A 25,655-nucleotide genomic window follows, 5' to 3' on the forward strand; every position below is an offset into this window, starting at 1 on the left:
ATACCTCGCAAGCCACCCGATGCCGCGGGCCTGGCAATTAACGTCCCGCACAATAAACTGGCCGGATTGCGTATACACGAGGAGTGGGGAGGAGCTCCCACCGAGTCCCATCTAAATCATCCTCTCGCGTACTGTTTTTCACCGTCTTCGTTAAACAATTTTCATTCTCAATTCCCCGACAATCTGTTTCGTGTGACGCTTTAATTTGAGCTGTGGGGATTCCCCCAAACTCTCCACTGGGCCCCCTTTTATCCCTTTTAAATCTCCCTCGGATCGTCCCCTTCTCTCTCTCTCTCTCTCGACACCCCGCCCCTTTCCCCCGCCGATACCCCCAGCAGTGACTTTTCCCCCCTTCCCGTCAACCGGTTTGCTTCCTCCCATCCCTCCGGATGAAAATTGCGACAGAATGGAGTTTCATATAGCCACCGAGAGCGTCCCGCGTCGCAGCGAAATGATTACTTGCGAATATGAATTAGGGGAATGAAGTTTATGGGGTTGCAACGGGTGGGCGGAGAGAAGTTGATGGATCTCTGTAGGGATAGGAGAGCTTTGAAGGGCTGATCGAGGACTGCCCTTTTGTGCATGCTAAATAAATTAAGTTGAGCTTGCGAATGAAATAATAACACATGTAGTACCAAAGCTAGCTATTGTATTTTAAGGATCTTAGAAATAGAGCAATGTAAATTCCCATAATAATTAGTCCATTTAGATGAACTAACGTGCTATTCAATGGAAGAAACCTGCTAATTTTTTCCAACATTAAATGCGTAATCAAATTAGGAAGAGCGGTTTATTTAATGTACACAAAATAAATGAGTAATTGATGTGAATATCAGTCAAGTATTTTTATCACGTACTTCAGAAAATATACTGTTTTTTCACAAACGACGGAAAATTATTCTTTTGTAAAGAGGAAATGAAATAAAAAATGCCAGATTGAAAATGGAATGCATCATACATTTTAATGCCGCATTTATCCTTTTAAATTTTTGAAATGGAGTTATATCTCGCTTTCTGTACTCGTAATCCACCATTTATAGCTTTTCAAAATAATTTGAAGTTACGTGTACAGATACGTGTACGTGTGTATATTCTTCCAAAACGCAACCTATCTCCTATTCCTGTACTTTTTATCTCTCGTATTCTTACAAAATTTATCGCAATTTTTCTGAATTTTTCCGAGAATTTTCTTTTGAAATAATTGTAAATTTCTTTTACTAGTCTCTCTGATGCAATCATTCCTTGAGAGAACCCATTTTTATAGTTCGAATTTTTTTATATAAACAAAAGAAATTTTTTATTGAAACGAAAAAATATTTTCTAAAAACATAAAAATCTTATTAAAATCTTATCGAAGGACATGAGAGAATTTAAGAAAGAACATTGATGAAGAAGAATGAGACGGACAAAAACAAGAGAGCTGCCTGGAAATGATGCAACTTTGGCTCTACCGGGTCAATAAGTAGGGAAAATTAAAACACCTTAATAATTGAGACCTTTGCCTCCGGATTGGGCTCAGCGTTGATAATAAAGTGTATCAGGATGTTAATTGTAAAAATACGCAAAGATATCCATGAATACAATGGCCAGGTTTATTCTTTATCAAAGGTTTGGATATCAGTTATGCAGCCAGGGATCAACTAAAGGAATGGAAAGTCGGCGGGTCGCGAATTCTCCGAAAAATAGTTTCTTCAAAATAAATCTAAATTTTCGCATTCACGCATTAAAAGATATAATTAAGAAACAAAGTGTTTCCTTCCCAAATTTCATTGACTGCGAGACGCAAGGCTAATAGGTGGAAGGAAAAGGACACAGCTAAGAGTACTAATGGTCCACTTGCATAAATAGCAAAGGGGTGCCGTGAGCAAAGTTGCGTTTGCCGGTGCGCTATGAATCGACGGCGGAGAAATACCGCACAATATGAGTATTTTACTTCTCTAATGAAAAATGGCGAAAGTCGAGAGCTTCGTAATTCAATAAATATTAAACGAAAGAAAGAATGAGTAAATTCACATATTTACCCGATGAATAACTAGAAATTAAAAGGAAAAAGAGGAAAATATAGGGCTAAAAAGCGCATTTTCACATGAACCAGTATTTTTGACCGTTAGCTGAAATGGAACTAAAATATATGCTACGGAAAATAATTCATGATTACAATTTAATTAATTTAGAAAATATCACTGTAGTAATTTCCCCAATGTTGCTGTTTTTAATATGATGCTCACTCATTTTTTCACATTAACGGAGTTTTATTTAAAATACCGTAGAGTAAATACGGCGACATCTGGGCTCGTTATGGTAAAGGAGGTGAATTAATCGAACGGCTTTTTTATTCAAAATGTCATCAATTATCATACCTATTCCGTGTCAGTCTTCACACTTATACGTCTTTCAATTAGTTGACTTGGAAGCGCATCAAAAAGTATTTCGAAGTGAAAATATCTCTTGTTTCTCTATTTACCCTAATAGCAATACCGTCTTCAAAGAATATATTCAATAATTTGTACTTTTATTATTTGTCTGATTTCTCCACCTAATGTTTCCATGAATGGCAATGAATGATACTACTAAAGGTATCGTCATAAATGTAAATCTATTATGAGAAAAATGAACAATTTAACGCCTGAGAGTCGAATTTGTCATTTTATAATTCATATTGCGAATAACATTTATGAAATAAAACTCTTCTAAAAATATATACATCACTTTATCACAAAATATTCTCATTATAATAAGTGCGAGTAAAATTTTGGGCTATTTAATCAAATGAAGCCATTTTTATTTACAATTAAATAAACTTGGGACCATACTAATGATTATCTGAAATTTTACTAAAAGTGGACATTTATGGCGAGTCGAAAGGTGACATTAAAAATTATTTTGCTTAAAAAAATATCTAAGGTTTGTTTACCTGACTGAACCTAAAATATTAATTGATTAATTTATATGTTTTTCAAATGCACACGAAAAAATATACTGTTATTTTTTAGACGCTTAGCAATTAGTAGATCTAAAATTAAATCACATTCAGTCTAAAAATGTGAAAACAAATTTTCTCGCGGAAAGGGCCATATAATGAAGTGACAAAAATTTCAGCTGAACATATCATCAGTTCATACTAAATTAATGTTTAACCGTAGAGCCTCTTAAGTGCCATCCCTTTTACAAATTGGATGGCAGATGTAATCGCCGTGAAAGCAAGGGACGTGAATCAGAACCGGGGAACCGTCTTGCGAGGTGGCTCCGCTTAAAGCGAAACATCACGCAAAGGCGTATCAAATAAGGACGATCACCCGGAGCGAGAAACCTCACTCACATCCGCCGCACATTCAAAGACCACCGGGCTCGCATTCGCACAACTCCCGTGGCCCACTCTCCTGCCTCCAAAAACTTCAACCCTTCCCCCAGGGGATCTCAACCTAGATACTAGCAACACCGTGTCCTCCTCTGGTTTTGCAATGGGTCTTAAATGCGCAGAGAGAAGTCTTCCACCTCAGCTGTGCGCTGGAAAATGCATGCAAAATAACCACAAGATGCATTTTTATGCATCTTGTGGTTATTTTGCACAAGATGCATAATGCATTTTTATGCATCTTGTGCATTTTTCATAGTTCTCTTTTCATGGCATACTTAAGCTACATAATTGGTACATATTTTAATAAAAACATTTTGGATAGTTAGCCGATCTACGTAAAACGTGGGAATGTAATGGGTAAAAACAACATAGATGATTGCTTGATTCACGTACTTTCTATATCCCTCACCTCAATAATATTTTTCCTCACGTAATCAAAAATATTTTGTAGAAACAAAATATGTTCCTCATTTGTCATCTAAACAGAGTATGGAGTATGTAGATCCATACGCGCTCGTAAAAGGAATAAATAAGATCTATTACCATATCAATTATTCTAATAAGTTTCTCTTAAATTAATGTTTCCAATTAGAAACAAAAATAAATCTTTTATAAGCATCAAAATGTTGATCTTTCCCATGAATTATAGCTATATGGTGGAGGTAATTGTGTGTAATGATGAACCCAAGAGCTGTGCTGGCGGGATATTGATAATTGCTGCCATGCCTGATATGTCAAAGAGAGATGGTAGTGCTTGTGGGGGCTTCGGTTTAGGAACAAGCAATGACCACAGAGAGAAAGCAATAGAGTTCTGAAGAAGACGACGGTTTAATCATAACGAACACTTGGTTTAAACACACTATACGCGCTGGTATGCATGGGAAATGCCCGTAAATTTACAGAAATATCAGCTAGACTTTATTATGGATAGCTATATTTAGCATATGTTGAGAAACAGCTTGATTTATTCGCATTTTTCCCGGAACGAATGCGGATTTCTATCATAATTATGGCCCTGATGAAATATAACATCAAATTAAAGAGGGCGAAACAAGGGGGACAATTGAAGAAAAGAATATAGAATATTTAAAAACTAGGACAGAAAAAAGGAGTTCGAGGAGGCTGTAGAGAAATTATAAGCGAAGACATGGAGATTGGCACAATAGAAGAACAGTTGGAATATATGAAAAAAGAGATATCGAGAGCCGCATTCGAAACTATACGAAAAGAACAAGGAAATAATAGATTACGGAAAAGGTTATTACATAGATAAATGACAGAAGTAAATGGAAGAATGTAAACAGAGAATTTTACTCCCCTATCTAGTAATAGAAGAAAGTACAATAGATTAGCAATACACTTAGGCGATAAATTAACGAGGCGAAAGAAGCCTGTTGGAAAATACAGTGGGAGAATATGAGAGTTTAAAAAGAAAGGGTGAAATGGGCTTGCCATACAGGAAGATGATAGCACTGTCAGGAAGTAAGACGAGAAAGTCATTCCAAGGGCCAATTATACTCCATGAAACTACTGACCCAGGAAAGATTCATGAAAGATGGAAAAAGACAAAGAGCATGTACACAGTGAAGACACTAGACCAGCAAGATTAGATACAGAAAGGGAATATTACGTAGATGGGATAACTTAGGTCCTGACACACTTTTTGGCGAGATAGAAAAGGAAATTAGGGGAATTGAATTCGAATAATGTCGAGAGGGTGGATGCTATTTCCGCTGTCCTACTTAGGGATATAAGAAAAAGTGGTAGGAAGAGTTTTTATGGTCTCCCTCATGGTTTTATGAGGAAGGAATTAGAGCGGTAGATTTTGTGAGAACAGTGGTAGTTCTCATTCCATAAAAGGCAGAGACATATAAAGGAGGAATTTTGAACAGTAATTTTTTGATATAGCAAGAAATTACAATGAAACACGTATCATCAGTGAGAGGATTAAGAAAAGGAACAATGATTACTTGATGGATGATCAATTTGAAATCAGGGAAGGGAAAAGTATGCACAATGTAATATAAAGATCCCTAATAGATAGGAATGGACAGTAAAACTAATGAATTAATGGCAGAAAATAGAAGTATATGGGAGGAAAGGAAGAATTACAGGCAACCTGAAAATATCTCAGACTGCTCACGTGCGAATGGCGGATGGAAAATTGGGATAGGCAGCGTTGGGAAGAAGGGTGAGACACAGGCGTAATGGTTAAGGAAGCATGGGAAGAACCTGATATAGGAATGAAAGTCGGTAGGGAATCCATAAAATCATTTAAGTTTAAGAATGATTATGATATAATTTGTCAATCAGACAGCGGGTGCCAAACTCTACCGAGTATATTGGAAAGTCAGAGCTATGGGTATGGGATGAGAATCAATGTAGACAAAACAAGGATTATGCGGTTTTCGAGAAAGAGGAATGCTAGTTTCCCCTTCTCGTGTTTTTGAATAAAATTTTCAAAGTAGTAGGGGCATAAGAAGAGGAATTGTGTTGGGCAAACTAGCTTTCACAAGGAGAAAAGTGATGACAGGGACGTTGAGTAAGGATGTTAAGGAAAAACTCCTTTAAAATTTGATGAGGGCATGGTTTCATGCAACGCGGAAAATTGGTTACAGAAAATATACAATAAGCATAGATTGAAGGATGACTCGAAATGTGGGGAAACGAAGGATGGAAAATATTAAATGAACACAAAGAAAATCAAACGAGGAAGCGCCGGGCATGGTGGGGGAGGAGAGGGGGTAGTTAGAAGAAATTCAACGGGGGCAAGAAAAATGAATGCAGAGTATTTTCATTCGTGATGGTATGCTGATTGGATAGGCAAAGCTCGGGGAAATGAAGGGAGGAACTAAACATGCAGCACTGAAGAAGTGTTTTTAATAGTGTCAGATTCCAACTTGTGTTTTGTGAGAAGAGAAAAAGAAATATATTGATGTATGGTCTGTGCCCATACAAAACCTCCCTTAAACGGTATAATACCAATAATAATAATATAGAACTAATTAAGCGTGGAGAGGAAATAACACGTTTCAATTTTGCTATTTACTGGCTATTAATTATGTCTATTTCCATAACATGTACCCTTATTTTTCGTAGCCGTTATGCCCACGAGATGTTTCAATTCGAGTCGATTCGAGTAAGCCAAGGGGCAAAAGCTCACGGAGGTTGATAAGCTGAAAGATAGCCTATATATTGCTCAGAAGGGAATTTTACCTCACTCTTAAATGGCGGAAGAGCAATAAAAGCGCTGCTAAGCACTCAGAGCTCGCTAAAATTTGTCATCTTCTGCCGGAGCCTAATTAAAACGCTCTCCATTACCAAAATTTACCGACAAAATTAAAACAGATGGTAATCAGCACTAACATTCAGATCAAATACGTGGATAATTTTTTAGTATTACATAAATCTTCCTGATCTCATATCTAAATTCGCGCGTTGCCTAAAATTGACTCAAATAACGATTCCTTATAAACGGAGTCTATAAATTTCTGCCCACAGGCACAAGCGCTGAACATATTTTGAATTAAAAAAATACACCACACATAATTGATTGATTCATGTTTTGTTTCAGGAATCTACTAAGTGCTTAATAAAATACTCATTTAAGGTCCACACAAATATTCTTTCCAATTGACTTAAGCAAATATTTTAGGCTCCCATCATCATTTTCAAGGTGAATTACTTAAAACAACCTTAAAAATGTGGAAAATCAATGATAATGAAGACAAAGACGTCCACAATTATTATTATTTTATGCTCCCAATCGTTTGGCATAAATTTGTGCAAGACGTTGAATCAACACCTATCATATATTTGAACTGTAATTTCTTTACAATGCTTATACGAACGTCCCAAAGAAATTTCTAGCACGAGGGAAAATAAGAGTGAAATATTAGAATTACAATTAGTGATAGCAAATACAGGTATTGATAAAAAAATCTAAAAAACAGAATAAACTAAATTATAGTTGGCGGATACTGAAAAGTTATAAATAAATCAATAGGTAATTTATTGAATAAAAATCAAAGTGGCTAACAAATTGAATACGGGAGACTGACATTGAATTTTTTTTTTAAGCACTGCAAAACCAGAGGTTCTCGGCCTTGAAAAATGTGGAAATCCTTCTCTAATAATGATATAATAAATGAAAATATAATTTGATAATAGTGAGTATAATTGACTGATTATATGACAAAAACACGACATATTTATTCGTAAAATAATTATTTTCTTAAGATGATATAAGATTTAATTAGAGACTTAAGATTTATATCTGACCAAAAGCAGAGACTTTTTAAAAATATACTCCATTAACAACTAATGCTTCATGGCATGCCCTCCTCTGTGGCTTTGGGTTCATGTGACACGCCGAAATGGAACTGATACCTATGACGTTATACGCCAGCGAATATGGATGTAGGTATGACGTACGACCAAACATTCATCAACTACGGCCTGTCACATTCTTCCTTATCGGTCACGTATTTGCTTTCATAAATATGATAACACAGTGATGGATGAATAACAGAAAGGAGAAGTAGTGACGCATTCTGAAAAGAAATTTGTTTCATGAATTCCGCACGAGACTATTTGCCTTAAAACCTATGAAAAAAAGATGAGGACCATCCCAATCCGGCTGTTGCGCAAAACAAAGGGCACTCGACACGGCGAACAAATTTTATATCACTGGAACTCCAAATGGGGACGAAATGCATATCGAGAACGAGCAGCGAATAGAAAGAATCTGTCGCAGAGCGAGAACGGGAGAAGCGAGGGAGGACGGCGGAGATGGAGACTCCGAGGGGAGGTGGGGGGTAGAGATTCACATGTACGCTACATAGAGGCGAGGGGGACGAAGGAGGAATTCCGTCCGAGGGTTGCTGTGAGGGAAATGAAAATCACGTCCGCATTGAGTTCAAACTTGTACCGCTGACGCAATAGGAATCAACGTACGTGACATGGCAACACGATCCTTTAATAACAGTTGCGATGCACGCGGAACCACGGGGATGAATCAATGAATGGAGACGATATGTGTTCAAGAATGGTACATGTTATTTATTTCCCATTGCGTTCATCATCAAATTTGCCTCCCTCCCTCCATCGCCATCCGATTGCTTTCATCTGGACGAAGAGATTTAAGGTTGGTTGAAAGGTTGCTTGAATGGTTGCGCAAATAGCAAAGGAGGTAATTAATTGAAAGCGAGCGGGCGTGAGGGCCTAGATGGGGGTAGCAGGCCCGGCCTCGTCCCTCGGAAAAGGAGCCGCGGAGGTTGCTTGTCCGAGGAAACAAGGAAGCCGAACAGGTCGCGACGGCGCACTTCAAAAACTGCTGAAAATCCCAAGAATGCCGAAGGAAGACTGACTTTTAAGCACGCGTTAAAAGGAGCTTGACTGAGTGCGGTAGTTCGAGTGAACTACCGCCTTCCATTAAAAGCCGCTCGAGGCATTACTGCTTCCAGCGCATGGCTTGGGATTAGTCACCTAGTTCTGTACACATCTCAAAATTACCTCGCTTGTTTGGACCATCATCGTTCAGAGACTCAAACCAAGCCCCGGCTGAAAGCCGTGTTAAAACTTGTGCCTTAAAAACTCGGTATGTATAGGAGTTACGGAGGAGGCGCTCAAAATAGAGGTCTTGGTGAAAGACAAGCTCAGAGACTCTAAAAAATAAAAAACTTAAACATTTCATGGTGCACATTTGGTCTCTGTCGTTGGGCGTAACCTATTAAGTTCATTAGTTCAATGGCTTTTTAAGTTGTGCAGTTGTTGGCATCTCAATCTCACTCAATTGACTTAAAAATTGAATAATTAAGGCTTTCTGTACTTCCCGTTAATTTTTATTAATTTATTATTAATATGAATAACCTAAATGCTTTCAAAGAGCACGTTTGCAAGTTTAAAACCAGACCTAATACATGGTTGACCATTCTCCCAAATTCTCTGACTCACTAACCATTCCAATTCACCCTTTTCATCGATATCTCCCAAAATCGCAACTGGTATAAATTTAAATTAAAATTTAAATAAATTAAAAACCGTATAAGTATGAACATTATGCAAAAAGCACATACAAAAAACAGGTGAAACTAGTGTTTAACTGACGAAAAATGTGGTAAATGATAATTTTATCGCTAAATCACTGCATTTTAATAAATACAGGATTTTAAATGTACGATTTTTAATTCTCCTAAAAATGTTGAGTACATTTAATTCTTCGCGCCAATCTTATCTCTGTGTAGGCAATTCATTTCGTTATTGTATGCGGGCACTCCTGCCTAATATGCGATCCCTAATTAGAAACATAAATGGAGAAATTAACGCTTTATTTCAACTTTGATTCTTCAGTTTTATGTCCCTAAATTACTTCAATAGAATACTTTAAACGACACTAAACTTCACTATTACCTCGTTATACGTACTTAGCTTTGACAACGTGAGATGCTTATGATATCTACGATTTAGCTGACGACATTTGGATTTCACCGGGACCCCGACCTCCCTCCGCGAAGAATGAGGCATAATCCCACTCCCATCCGTTGCCGCTGCTCCCGCTTGGGGACGGGCATAATAATTTTGTGATATTACAGCGGTGCTGTAAATTGTGCGTGGTGCGTGGGGAGGAGACTCCTGATGGGCGGACTATGGAGGACGCTGGAGGGAGGAGGGCTTCGCAGTCGGGATGGGTGACGGAAAGGGTATCCGAGGGATGAAGGCTAGGGTGTGGGATGGGAGAAGGCGGTAAATCGGGAGTGTGGAGGAAAGGGATAAGGGTCGCAGGGATTTGAGCCAAAGCGCGATTGAATCCTTTCGTCTGGAGGCGGCGGGATTAAGCATTCGACCTTAAGCGGGAAAATGAGAGAGGGAGGAGGAAAGAAGGCGCAATGAAAGGAAATTTTACGACCGTACCCCCTCTCGAACCACCCTCCCACCCTGCCTTCTGCCTTTACTCGTTTCTTTTCCGTGGCCCAGTAATCGCGGCATCGGGGTAGTAAAAAGTCTGGGAGAGGGTGAAACGCTAGCGCGGGGCTAGGGCACAGGAGCCGGCGTGGTTGTTTTTCCATGCCGCAGCGAGAGATTTCTACTTCCTCTTGCTCATCACTCAATATTTCCCAGAAAATTAATTTCCGTCGTGTTGCGCAAAAAAATGAATAAATATCTAAAATATCTTACGGAAACATTCACTGGATTTCATTTCTAGGTGTTTGTGTAGTTAAAGCTTGATCAAATACAGTGCTCTGCAGTCGCATGAGAGAATTGCTATACGAGGTGCATAACACTAAATGACGGATTCGGTAAAAAATAAGAACATTTAAAATAAAATGTTAGAATTATGTGTAATTCCAATCCCAATGAAAAGAAGTATTTGTGATTCACAGTGCAAAAAATAAAAATACGCACTATATCTCAATCAAATGGTTTCCCCGGACTTATGAACTACGGTTCGCACAAAGACTACTTTTTATATTGATATTCATAGAGATCGCAGTATATTCATTGTTTTAAGTGAATAGAATGTTTTTCATATTGGTCTTTAATATATTATGTTTGAGGATTCATAGAAAACGGTGCAGAATCTGAAATTTATATTTAATCTGACGATAATAATTCGGCTATCCACTGATAAAAAACATGCAAAATTTAATCCGAAATTTTCATTCGTCTTTTTCATTGGAGCAACACATAAAATAAAAAGTAAAGAACAAAAAAACAGTAAATCCAGCAATCACTACTAGACTATTGCGTACAAACACTCAACTTTGAATGCTAATTTAGAAATTATTAAATAACAATTTTTAATTATATTTCATGCTTCATAGGAAACAATGCGATGTAGAAATTATTCTTTGACAAATAAAAAAAGAAGAAAGTCATAAAAACTTTTACGAAGAATAAGTTATCTCTTAATAAAAATCTCTCGTAATATCACTTCAAGATTTACTACCTAATGTAATCTTAAACCAACCCATTAAAGTGATTATCCCATAATAATTTCATTGCGTTTTTTTTCGGGAATAGCTCTATCGATGTTTATTCTTAAACCGGGAAAATCTTCAAATAAAAAAAATACTTTGATGCAATTTTCCTGTTTTACCCAAATTATTTACCATTGATTTTGAAAACAACATATATCTCAGAGAAAGGAAAAAAAAGAAATGTGTGCGCATTCTGCGCCTGATATGAACTCATTATTATTACGAGAATAACTGGAAACAGTTAAATGGAAAGTCATAAGAACTGAGATAAAAAATAACTAGAACTTACTTTCCATTACCCCTATGGAATCTAATAAAAAAGGGATTAGAAAAATATTTAACTCAGCGAATTTCCTACATTTTCTTTGGCAGGAGCGGACTGAATTATAGCGAATGAACTTAATCTATGACCAAAAAAGTAGCCATTTAAAATTGGAAACCGTGCATTTTCTTCCTTCAATCTCACGCAAAAAACTAACGAAAAATCCCAATCGCGAAATGAAAGCATTCTAATTTTCCCTGCTTGAGTTAGTAAATGGGTCCCAATGCCAAGAGAAACAGTTCCGTGATCATCAAAAAGATGATATACAAGAAGGAATCGTGGATTTGCATTTCAGGCTCGAATGAAGACGCTGGATGCTGAACTAACGTTAAAGACCTCGGCAGCTAACCAGTCATCACCTATGGCACCGGTTTATCTTCCCCTTTAACTCTTCCCCATCGTCCAAGTTCACCTCGGCAGCCTTACATGTCCAATTGGATAACCGCGCGGGGCCGGGCCATTTATTTACCGCATTAGCATTTATCCCATCCCAAGACCTCCGTCCCCGTGTTGACGCAGGAAAGGCAGGGATAAGTCGGAGGCGGGCTCTATTCCCTGATCCCCTCCCCTGGACTCCCTTGTCCTCCCCCCGCGGGCGGATAACGAAATCGTATCCGAGAAATCCATCCCCCCACCACCCCCACTATCCCCGAGGAGCCCACAAATGCGCCACGCATCTCAACCTCCCGTGGGCCCACACACGTCTCCCACACATCCACACACGTCTCCCAGCATCGCATTGTCATCAGAGAGAACGCTTCGGCCCGCCCTCCAGCTATGCTTCCCGCGAGTCCACCTCGACTCGAGAATTCAACGCGCCTGATGTTTACGTTCGGTACGGACAAAAGACTTCTACCCTTGTCGTATCGGCGATATATCCGATCACTCTTGGATTTCAGGATCAACCATTTTGCAAAGATAATTTTTCAATAAGCCAACGTGTAAGTGCGGAAAGCGTTCATGCGTCCTTATTAATTCCCACAAAATTAAACTTTTGAGGGAAAATGCTAAAATATGGTTGAAGTATTTGAGAGAATTATTGGAGTATATTCAACTGGCTAAGCAAGTATATGCGAAACAATTTGCGATTGATTGATGAAGTGAATATTTTTCGATACTCAGGATTCGGCAACATAACTTCCTCTTTTTAACGGGATTTTGCTTTTGAAAAAAATGGAAGTTTTTTGTCACACCCTGTACTTTACAGTACTACTGTATAATTAACCATTTCTTGGTCACAAGTGGTACAGGAAAATAGAATGATTCCCTACACTCTTGATACGTGATTTTCATTTGTCGTTAGGCTTAGCAATGCTTATATGATATTCCATCATCCATAAAACAAACTATTGGGTCAGTAACAGTAGTTTTGATTTCTTGTGCATCAATTATTTAATTATTGTACAAAACATGCTACTCATATTACGTGGAACATTATTTTAAAATGATGCCACTTAATGCTGTGGCTCTACCCTTTGGCTAAACATGAATGTATATGCATATATCTGATCCTGTGTTGAAAGCTAAATTAATAGGAGAATCTACTTGAAAATTATTGATGACTGGTCATACTCGTAAACTGTGCCGGCGGTTATGCTATCTACGCATGACCAAGTATAACCGGTCAAATTAATATGCAATCCTTACGATGCATGTATGATTTATTGCATCATGGGATTTTTACCTCGAAAAAGTCTATTACTTGAAGGAATTTCTTTCAATTTTTACTCAATATAGAATTATGTTTCGCGTCCAGTCAAATATGCCCATTCCATTATTACGTATCACCATACTGGGTGCACGACGCTAGCGAGGGCATCCAATTCCATGACGGGACCGACTCCAGAGAACTCCGCGAAGGGAGGATGAAAGGATGGAAGAAAGCATTGCCATTGACAATCAACGCGCGAGTGGAGGGGCTTGGGGCGAACCCCCTCTCTCTCTCTCTCGTCCAATCTAAAGGGAGCTCGTCCGGTGTGTTTCGTGTTCCATGCAGGAACGGGCCACGTCGCGGCACTAGACACTTTTATCTATCAACGCTATCGTATCTTTTCACGGTTCAATCAGGGCCTTTACTGCCTGCCGTCACAGCCCCTGCTCCCCCTCAGTGCAGCCAGCGGCCGTGGCTCCCGCACCCCTTAACGCCACCCTCGCACACAATGCTCCTCGCATCCCTTGAAGTCCCCACCCGCCCTCCCGCCCCCATTTCCGCCTCCACCTCCTACACCCCTCACCCACCCGCACAGCTTTTTTGTGTCGGCCGTCCGTCGCTCCCAAGGGGAGTCCCGCTCCCTCCCACCCATCTTCCATTCCCCATTGCCGAGACACGATCACTGCCTCCTTCCAGGGAATCATTCCAAACCACCAACCAGTCTCATAACGAGGCCACGATATCAGGGTCGTCGGAGTCGCAATTTTTCGGCTCCACGGATCTTCGACAACGTCAGAGGTCTTCAAATGATATTTCTTCGGTTGAACATATTCGGTTTGCGGAATGTTTATCGCATGGCAAAAAGTAGCGTCAAGGGACTGGATGAATATGGGAGCCCACAGTGAGGGAGGGTTCGTGAAGCAAAAAGCCTTGTTAAAAAATTTTTGGAGGGAAATTAAATAGACTCAAAAGGTTTTGGAAAACAAAAACTTGCCGATAAAGAATTACGGATTCTCTAATGTGAAGAGACCAAACTGTGGCAATTATTATTTACAATATTTTATACCGATAAAATACTAATTACTTTTATTTTAATACATTTTCTAGTGCAAATATATGGTTCTACATACACAATTTATGTATGACATTAAAACAGTAATGAGTAGTAATGAATGAAATATTTCACCGGTAAAGACCCAATGTATTTTAACGTGTTTTTCAGATATCATAATGTTACTTATGCAATATTGACAGTTATAACTTTTATAAAGATTATCACTCATTTAAAATAAAACGACACATAAGAGTAAAATGATTATGCGTGGAATAAGTGTGTCAAATATTTTTGGAGATTTAGGTTGATTTGACAGGGTGGTGAGGGGAAATCAGGAGTTTCAGGGTGGGTTTTAATTGAAGTTGGATTAAGACTGCCACCGTAATAATTCACTTGAATAATACCACAGTAATGAACCCAAGTGTCCAGATTATATATTATAGAAAAGTTCAGTTTGTAAGCTCAACCTTACATCTTGTGAAAATCAGGTACGAGCAAATGGGAGAGGATCACCGACTGCTTTCCTTGGGCCATCTGCACTTTCACGAAATGATCTGGCATGAAAAAATCTCACACGTGCTGGGACTGTATCTCTAGGAAATGATGGCGATGAAAGTAAGCGAGCATTCGAGAGAAACCGGGCTGTAGCAAAGCTCTTTGCCAACAAACATTCTTCACATTTCGATTAAATTAACACAACCGATTCCACATTCATTCATTTGATCCACTATTTCACCATGGAGTACGAAAAGGTTTTTAGGCAAAGTATTGCAAATAGATACTGTTGGTGATTGAATCATCGCTTCTCTCATCTGCGCAATTTCATTTCAGAACATTACGCGACCTAGATGTCGCCATCGAGTTTAATTATCAAATCAATGTATATAAAACATTATCTTTTTTACATTTGCCGAAGATTCATGATTTTTAACTTTGATTCTAAATTGGATACTTTTGCGAGGTAATTGAGATTAATCTAGGATAGGAGCTCCGAAGTTCACTATCTAACTCTGATAAAATTTCACGCTAGCGATGGCAAAAAATTACGAAATTCTAAGTAGAAATTAAATTAAACGTAAATTTGAAAATTAATCATAGAATGTTCCATCAATTCAATCCCTTTACTCAATGGTAGTTCCCTCTAGTTAAAGGTGACGATGGCTCTTTTAAAGGAAGTTTCATCTCGGTATTTTTACTAAGGCAGCAAAAGAGTTTTACTAAAGGAAAACCATTATTGGCATTACATATAAATGCTTTAAAATATATTATCCTTAATATTTTTTTTAATCAGCGTTAAAAATAATCATTCGTCATAATGAAATACCACGTGAATGGAATTTAAAATATTTAATTTTTTCATAAACAAGACGTCTAGGGGAGCACAGCAAGGAACCATTTGCTACGGTTAATTTTTTAGAACCCAGGCTCAAGGAATGATCACAATAATACCAATGAGTCAGTTCATTAAATATTGACCGAAATAATATTTTCAGTTAAGACGCACGAATGAACTACTTTATATTTAAATGAAATAGGAAATTGATATCAGGGCAACTTTATAAGTCATGATGCTTTACTGGATTTACCTGTAGGATTTAAACAGACGCTTTCGGAATTTTTACCTTCAAAAATAGGAAGGGAGAGCATTTGGCGAGTACAGAGGGAGAAGGGAAATGGGTTCCTATGCAGATGAGAAGGAACGAAGAACAATGAGAGAAAGAAAGGAAGAAGGATAAAACCAACATTATATGCAGGGTCCAGTGATCCCGGGATTTGCGGAAAAAGCTGTGGTGGGAGACAAAGAGAAGCACCGACCGATGAAACCGAAAAACTCAAAATGGGAATTTCTGTTACTTCAACCTGCAGAATTTACGATTCTTAGCTATAAACCTTTACTCTTCATTACCCACACACAGTTAGTTGCAAAGATACATAAAATTTAAAGATTAAAGTATAATATTGAATTATTTTATCCATCAAATCGCCGAATAAACGGCTGCCACTACTTCCTAGAAATGACAATTTCCAAACAAAAAGGTTTTTTTCACGGATTCCTAATTCCACTCTAATGCTGGATTGTGATTAAAACGGGGAATATCATTTCATATACTGTGGTAACACTACTAATACTATTTAACATTTTAATTATATCATTTATTCATTAATTTTTGTAATAAAGTTATACACACAAACACACACACGCACAAACATATGTATGTATAGCAAATAAGATAAATGTTATTATATCTTTTTGCAGTTGCAGACTTGGAAATAAAGAATTACTTTCTTTGGAGAAAAAAGGAATGAGAGATAATGACATTCATTTTCTTGACTTAAAACCATTATCGATATTAACTAACCACCACTCCTCAGAATAAGAGAATGTAGAAATAAAAGTAAATAATACAAAATAATAAACAAAAATAAATATAATCAATAAATATAAGCAAATATAAATAATAAAATAAACTAAACATTTACAGGTGGTCCATTTGACCACTGATGCGTTAGCAGCTGAATGAAAGCTGGTATTCCATACGCAAATTCTCTCACACTCACACACAATAAAACAGAGATAATCCCAGGCAGATGACACCGGCATTCAATACACATGCTTCCTTGGGACAAAAATGTCCGTTATAATTAAAGTGAGAATCACCACGAGTGAGACAAAAATATCCATGGATGAAATTCAACATCATCTGATATTGCCAAAAATTAATAGAAAAAGTAAATGCACTACCCACAACGAGTACACATTGAAATGGGAATGATCTGAGCGGCGATTTGTGCTCCAGGTGGATGGACAGAAAAAGAGCCATGAAGAGTAGCCTGGTGTGAGAGAGCTGCGGAAGTGGTGGGTGGGAGGACGGGACGAGGTTGTAAGGCGGATGCAGTGGGTGGGCTCCTCACCTTGAAGAGGGATCCGTTGAAGGGGAAGAGCTGTGGGCACAGCCCCCGCGACCCCCGGCCGCACACATCCTGCTGGAGCCCGTGGAGCCCGTGTGCCAGCGCGTAGATGGCCTTGATGACGAACGACAGCTTGGGGTCTTGGCGGTACTTGTCGCTCAGCCGTTCCTGCCCTGGCCGCCGGAGATGGTGAGCGGCGGACGCGTCCCGAGGCCGAAGGGGAAAGAAACCGGGAAGAAGAAGATTACATTGAGACGTTTAGAAAAAGAATTCTTTCTTGGTAAAATTTTCTTGGCGCATTTAGAGTAATTTTGATTACCGTCCATATAGATGTAGAACTAGATTTGATTTTCGTGCATAAAAGTGAAAATTGATGGAATCTATGTGTCAATTCTGTGGCACTCGTGGCACGAACGTCGGGAGTCCGCGCACCAAGCACATAAGCCAATAACTGCGAGCGCCTGTGAGACACAGTTCTCCTACCATAGCGATGGCAGTATCTACATGTATATGTAAAAATCTGGCTTCTATCTTTTAGCGGACTTTGTATCAAGGCAGATGTTCGGTTTACATTTGACTGCCTCTAGCATGATACGAAGATTCCAGTTTCCTGCCCCAAATTGTGACTAATTCATTATTTGGCGACTGTTTTTCATGCCTTTAATTTTGCAGTTTGGTATAATGAGGAGCAATCATAACCGTATTTGAGCTGTTTATTATAAAAGTCACCGAAGTCCATTTATACTTAAATTGAGATATTTAAGGGTTTGTGTTTCAATGCAGTTAAAAATATATATACAGGATAGTAATGAGTCATACTGCTCAAGTGTATCTTAAGGGGTTAAGTATATAGTTCTTATTAAAATAATGGCAATTATTAAGTGAATAATATGCGTTTCCTTACCAAGAATGGAGTTGGGCCACTTTCAGAATTGACATCCAGATTCGCTATAACATTTGAAGGACCCCAAGACCATTCAACATAATTTAAGATGTTTAAAATTGAAAAAAATAATACCTTATTTATTATACATATTTTTATAACACTTCAAAAACATAATTTATGCTATTAAAAATATTTTTAACTACATAGCGTACAAAATTACAAGCATAAAAAACAACCTTAAGACATAAATTTAAAAAAAATTACTACTCATCTACATTTTGTGTGTGTGAAAGGGATTTGAAGAAATCATGATGTTCCGGTGGTATATATCGTAAAGGTAAAGTATGTCCTTGAATTTTGCTGTTGTAATTGGACTGATACTTTTAAATGTACCGTGGTGTCAATACAATATTTTCGAACTTTCTTGGCCCACCCTGACGTGGTAATAAATTCAGGACTTAAAAGTTTTCTCTCTCAATCATTAATGTCTCATAGAAAGTTTTCTACGGTTCATTTCGGACAAAACGCACCCAGCATATTTTTAACCAGTTTATTTAGATTTTTAACCAGTTTAACCAGATTATCCGGTAGGATTTCTTACCCTTTTAAATATCGTGTCTTCTAGTAATTTTGTTAATACAAAATCTTCGTGTCTCATTTCATTTACAATAAAATTATTACCTTTCCAACACTTTTTGATGACATTTTAATAATCTTGGGGGACACACAGTAAATTATTTTTAATGACGTTTCTACCATGTCAAAATCTCTATCATTTGGTAAAAACAGATTTTCTGATATTTAAAATTTGTGGTCTATAATTTCCATATTAATTTCAACAGTTTGGACAATTTTTAGCCACGTTAAAGCTAATTTAATGTTTCTAATTTGTCCTGCGCACATGCCACTGTAAACTATAATGTGCCTTTCACTTCTTAAAATTTTACAATGTTTTCGGATGAATGAGGCTATTTCTTGAGCACCTCTTGATACAATAGTTTAATCCCAAACGAAGAACCGAATTTGCATTTACCACTAGGTTGTCAGTAATTTTGTTTACGCTGCATAAATTGAGATTTTTTAATGCAAAAGTATTTTGTAAATAGTTCACTTTTAACACTCGGATGTTAATTCATTCATCAGATTATCTTTCAGTCCATGCACTAAATGCAGAATGATCGCGAGACTAAAGATAATTTTTAATTCCCTTCACTTTACTTTAATACCGTAGGAGGATTTCTCGTTGTCTCAGATTATATATAGATTTTTTAGTATGTTATCCATCATAAATGACAAAATGCAACTTCTACTACTGCATAAAAATGTGATTGGTAAATGAGATTTTGTCAGATATTCTCTAAAAGTAAACGCAACGAGAATAATCACACTACACACCAGCGTAAATCTTTCAACTTTAAGTAATAAAAAAACAACCTTGGTAGAGTGTATGGTTTCGTATACTACTATGGAAAGCAATTGAGTTTATGCTAAGAGTATCTAAGTTTGTTTGACTAAGAAGAAACATCAATTTCATAAAAATAAAGGATAAAAATTAAAGACAGAAGAACTTATTAGCAACAAAATATCGTGACTTATATCTTGCATGGCTTCGGCTACATTGAGCGAAGAATGTCCCTTGGAGGACGACTTCTTCTTTACCATATCCACGCAAATTATTCTGCCATCGTTTCACCAATTACTATCTCCTGCAAGGAATAAAGATGATCAACAAGTGAAGAAAGAATGAAACCGAGCTGCCAGCGGCATAGATGCAACAGTTGACGCGTCTTTTTGCAAGATTAGCATTGCTCACTCAGATATGACTGCGAAGTCATGGCGCGTGGCACCAATCCAGAATTTAATGGAACTCCAGAGTCATCTCCCAGCCTCAGCTGCATTGATGCCAACCAATGAAATATCCTCTCTTTCATGCCTACTCCCACCGCTATGATGCCCGAGGTTTTGTCCTCAAGAGACATTATGAAGTCTGTGAAAGCTAGATAAATAGTTCCAACGACTATTGCGTGAGATCTAGCATTATTCACTCCCAATACAATATAACCTATTGTTCTGTACATAAAAACTAATTATATTAATAGATATGGCAGCACTTGGAATGCTACAGAACTTACTACTGTGCGAACCAGTCCAGCGAAGAGTAAGATTCGCGAAATATTTAATGAGATATGAATAGCAAATATACTTTAGATAAAATATATTTAATCTAAATTAATATTGAACAATTATTCCTGATATCTGAGAAATATGACTTTGATTTCATTCACATTTCCTCTTTTGATAGAGAATTATTTTGTTGACTATATCACGTTATAGACACAACACTATTATTTTCATATCTATCCGAGTAATGTATGTACTTATGCAGTGACATGAACGAACCAGAAAAGTGCAAAATTTTGCGAAAATAATGATATCTTTTTCCTCTTTTGATTCCGAATGTGTAAATGTTTAATGTATATCCCTTCAAATAAAATCAAAAGTTTTCCTAAGTGGCGAATGAAAACGGAGTTTTACTTTCCATACTTTGGAAAATCTTCAGTTAGTCCTCTTCCTTTCATTCATTATCGTCATTTAAATTTGGTGCTAGAATAGAACGTGTTCAAAATGCAAAAAATGCAAATTTTTACATCAGGTATTGAGATTTTGGCAGAGAATCATTTGTAAACATGATATAAAATACTTCATCCGTTAGTATTATAAAGGGGAATGAGTGTTTAAAACGTGAATAAAAATATAAAAACAACGCACTTTGTTATTACTTTTAACTCCAAACGTAAATTAAGTAGAAAGAACAATGAAAGGATCATTAATGGGAAAAGAAAAACTCTGAAATTTCAGAGGGAATACATCTGAAGATCTAAGGATAGATGGTAAAATTGCCCTCATTTGCATATTAGCGATGTTTACATCATGCTAACTAGCGGAGAGAAGGAAATCTGTAAGACCATGAATAATGGATAAGGGGATTATTTACGACAGTTTGCGGTGGTGGTAGCATGCTTGGAAAGAAAGAAAGCAGAGAGTAACAGGCAAACCCTCATTTACAATTCCCAAACTTATTGTTAACCAGGCAAAGTCTATTATCCCATGTGCAACAGTCCTTAATACGAAAGCTGGCTTCATTAAACGATTTGTTACGAGAAGTAAAATGATTAAGCTGGAATATTAGCTCAAATATAATGGTATCACGACGTGACCACAGATGTGGACTAAAATAGATCACCAAACTCTCATTCTGAAATTATTCATTTAAAAAAATTTACAAAGCTTTCTTTATCTTATATTCTTTCTTAATCTTACATTTTCGTATCTTATAAAACCTAACAAGGAAACGGAATATTTAACTCTCCCTATGAAATAAAATTAACATAATGTTCGTTATGGTGCTATACCCGTACTCTAGGCCTCCGGTAGAATTATCTGCCTTATATCTCTTCTAAAACAGTCTCTCTCCAGCTCCTTACCCCAAAGACAATCTAATACATATCCACTTCATCTTTTATGAACGTTCTCGATTCCTCTGATCATTTGGTTTCCCCGTGAGGTTTTGATATTAGAGTAGGCATATGTCCAGCACATCGTAATATTTGAATCTCGGTGTTTTTAATGATATCTCTTTCAGAGAAGAAGGTGAATAGCTGTAAATTATCTCTTGTGCTGATATAATTGATCGTTTATTTCCCCGGTAAGTTTTCTCGAGATTTAGCGCTCAAATTTGCTCAGTATTCTTTTATCATTATTGATCATAACTCATATCTCTGTACTATATTTTTTCTCTTAATAAGTGTTTCATTCAATATTATCACTATTTTACTTCTGAAGATTCGAGATATTATTTTCACATAGTCCACTAGAACATATACTTGCTAATATTATTGTGTTGAATTTATTTTGCTGCTCATATTTCCAACGTCGATCAAAAAATAATCAAGATGGATAACTTTGTCCACATATTCAAAACTGTAACCTGCATGTATTTCAATAGACAAAGCTAGCAGACGAATTTCTCACCTCTAGCAATTATCAGGCCACTAGCAGATGAATGTTTACCAAAATAATTGGCCTGAGATGTGGTAGACTGCATCATTTGAAGGTATTTCTGACTATATAAAGGTTTTATAGGGCAGTATTAAAGAGAATTCATACCAGCCTGTCCCTCTGGTTCAGCTTGTGTGTGGTTTCAAATAATTCTGGACATTTGTGTTATAATTTCAAGCAAAATTGCATGCTTGAAATTGTAATTCGGATTGTCCAAACGAGTTCTTTGGTATAAAAACATTCTTCCAACGGTTTTTACATCCCCTCCATTTTGACACCCTCACCAGCATTTCGACTTGAAACTCGTATAATTAACGCTTAAGCTTAAAAAATTGCAATGGATGAACAGCTGATATATCTTACCATTTAATTAAATATTTTTTCAACTTTCATTTCTTTCCTTTAGGGTATACTTTATGCACGGCACGGGGCAGTGTAATTCTCAGGTAAATCTACATTCCTTCTGCTTACAGTTGTAATCGAGCTGCGTAGTACATAATTACTTGCGCTCAATCTATCGGAGTCGACTCCATGCTCCAGATGCGGCAAAATAGTGTGCGTGCGTATTCATACAGTTAGTCACCTCCGCATTTTTATAGCTTGTTAAGTGAGTTTTGCAAACCGGTATCTTAATTTTTATAGGACATCTGTTACCTTTTACAGTGTAGAGGACTAAATTTCGTTAATTCTTATACGTTATTTTGTTCATTTTGCATCACTAATGCGATTACTGTCGACACATATATGATCTGTACAGTAAACCTGAGAAGCAACTCAAGAGGGGCTTAGCCCACCGCTAGGGTGTAGTTTTTCTTGAGCTAAATGACTCCATCTTTATTTTTTTAAATATTTGGGTAGGTTGTTTTATCTATTCTGTATTACGATTATGCTATCTACTCTACTATATATACTCTAAAAATGAGGCTATCGAAGAAGTGACATCTGAATAAAAATTGAACATTCAGTAACACGGCATTAATCAAGAAAAAACAGTTTACCACCCAAAAACAGAAAACAGAATGTGGGGCAGGTAGAAAATGAAAAGTTAGTACAAAGAAAAAGCTAGGTGTCAGATAAGGAAGTGGACCTAAGACGGTAATGAGCAGAAAAAAAACAAAAAGTTAAGAGATATTCGAGTAGAATTGAAGTAATATCTTGAATAACTCTAGGCTATGCAGAAAAAATACTGGATTGACAAAGAATGAGACACTTAAACATAAAGAGGAGACACCTGAAATAAACATATTATAAGAAACAACATCTTTGCGGTCACTTTATTAAAAGCAGAAATGGAAAGTACCACCGGAATGAAAAAGTAAACGTTAAAATAAAGAATAGGTAGATTAAGAAATATGCTGGAGAAAAACGTTATAAGATATTTTAAAAATATATAACAATAGGAAAGGGTGAAATAGAGGAACCTAGAATGGCAAAAAATTGAAACACTGACGCAAAATGAAAGATTGTCTGATGATTACACATTATAAAGCAGAGTTATGTTGCTATATACCTTCTTTAAAATTACAATAAATGGATGTAGGGTTTATTTACACCTACATGACACCATGCGGGTGGCTTCGTTGACGTGGGGCATAAATCTTTATTGCTTCATAAAAGAAAAGCGAAATTTAGATATTATTTATCTGACATGGTGAAAGTTTACATCCAGTCTCTCTTTGACTTCACTGTTAGACTTGTCTTTCATCCCAGAACTATTTTGTATCATTCACCTACACTTATTGTACTCAACAGAGGACACTAATCGGGAAAACGCCTTTAATATGGTGTATTGCATATTATAAATTCAATATAATTGCACATAAGGATGGAGATGTAAACGTTACTTTAGTACGGTGACAAGTGGCAAATGTTTACAATGTATACAAATAGTTCACGCTCTCATTTATATCAAAATAACCTAGAGAGCTACTGTTAACTTATTTTTTTAACTCAGATATCATAGCAACTTCATGCTTTGAGCAGCTCTAAAATATGGGAACAAAAGTGCTAGATGACTTAAATATAAAGATTTAAATTAGATTATTATAACATCTGAAAAATGATTAAAATTGGAACAATAAAAACTAGCTGAAACTTTTCTATTAATTCTGCTTATTTAAGCTAACTATGACATCCAGTGATTTTTCAGAACTTTATATTTGCAAGTAATCCTAGGGACTTTAGGAAGCAGAGAAATAAAGCCCGAGAGAAATAATTTCATTTTTAAGATTCATCATGGACGGTTGTTAAAATTTTCTGTGGGAGATATTACTAAAGGCACTCCAAACTTCATGGTTAAATTCATGCTATCAAGCTACATTCATGAGGTTACTTTAAAACAGTGGTGAAGTTTGAAGACGTTATTCCCCAATTAAGTATTCTCGTTTGTCGAGGAGCGTACAAAAATATTGGAGCGCGAACATAGGGAAAGCCAAGCCGCGGTGGAGGAGGGACGACTCGAAATATGAAAATGAAGTCCTTTGTGCTTCCAGAGTGGGTTAAATATGGAACATTGCTCAATTTCAAATAGAATTCCCTGAAATTGAATACAATCTCTTCATACATACGATCTTGTAAGTACATCTATGCAATAAGGCGCTAGGAATGTACTTAAAGTGGTGAATTTATAACTAGGTTTGACGAAGTGTGGAAGGGAAAATGCTTCATGAACCCAACACAAGGGATCCCGTTTCTCAAAATGCTTAAGGAAATGCATTACATTGATTGTAAATTTACTTTAGTGATTGAAAACTTACTATTTAAGTTTAAGTTTAACTCTAAGTCTTAGTTTAAGTCTGGTATGTTAATAAAGCAGATAATAAAAACAATTTACTCTTTTGAGCCCAATAAGTAACACTTTTCAGATCGAAACTAATGATTACAATTAATCGTTTTCCAATCGCTAATATATGCATCGTAAAGATGTGACATTGATGTGATTACCATCCATTGACCAGATAGATAACATCTAATTGAGTATGAAGTTTGCGCTTCCATTTTTATTAAGCAAACAATTTTTTTATTGGAAAAATAATTCGGAATTTGTGTACATCAAGTAAATTTTCATGTAACTATTTTGGCAGCGACATAGTCAGTGATGGAAGGAAAAATACGGAAATAGCAATTAAAAATAGAGTGGCAGAGTAAAAAATGGTACTTCAAGGATGGAAGACTGTCGCGAGAATAGGTACTGCGAGGGGTGATTTACAGTTCAAAGAATACGGAACATTGAAAAGGATTGCAGGTAACAGGAAACCTTGGGAGGGTTTTACAATTCGTACCCCGATTTCATTTGAGTAAAAATAAATCTAGTGGTATAAAATGACATGAGAAAATCTACCAACTTTAGTAACCAGAATAGTTTAGCTCAAAGATGACAAATCAGAGGTCACGAGGTCAAAAACTCGCTTGAGAATACGTGACTGGCCTACAGCCA

General features: G+C 36.9%; 1 protein-coding gene across 1 annotated transcript in view; it reads right to left on the reverse strand.

Moving 5' to 3' along the window:
* Nucleotides 1–25,655, reverse strand: part of LOC139694080 (metabotropic glutamate receptor 1-like) — a gene marked incomplete at its 3' end in the record, with an annotated part of 97,371 nt that overhangs the window by 26,079 nt on the left and 45,637 nt on the right. The window contains exon 4 of the mRNA XM_071592540.1: nucleotides 17,278–17,447. Within this exon, the coding sequence (XP_071448641.1) occupies nucleotides 17,278–17,447 (170 nt within the window). The remainder of the gene's footprint in view (nucleotides 1–17,277; nucleotides 17,448–25,655) is intronic.

Source organism: Hetaerina americana, unplaced genomic scaffold (assembly GCF_022747635.1).
Source record: "Hetaerina americana unplaced genomic scaffold, ioHetAmer1.1.p SCAF_1, whole genome shotgun sequence".
Lineage (NCBI taxonomy): Eukaryota > Metazoa > Arthropoda > Insecta > Odonata > Calopterygidae > Hetaerina > Hetaerina americana.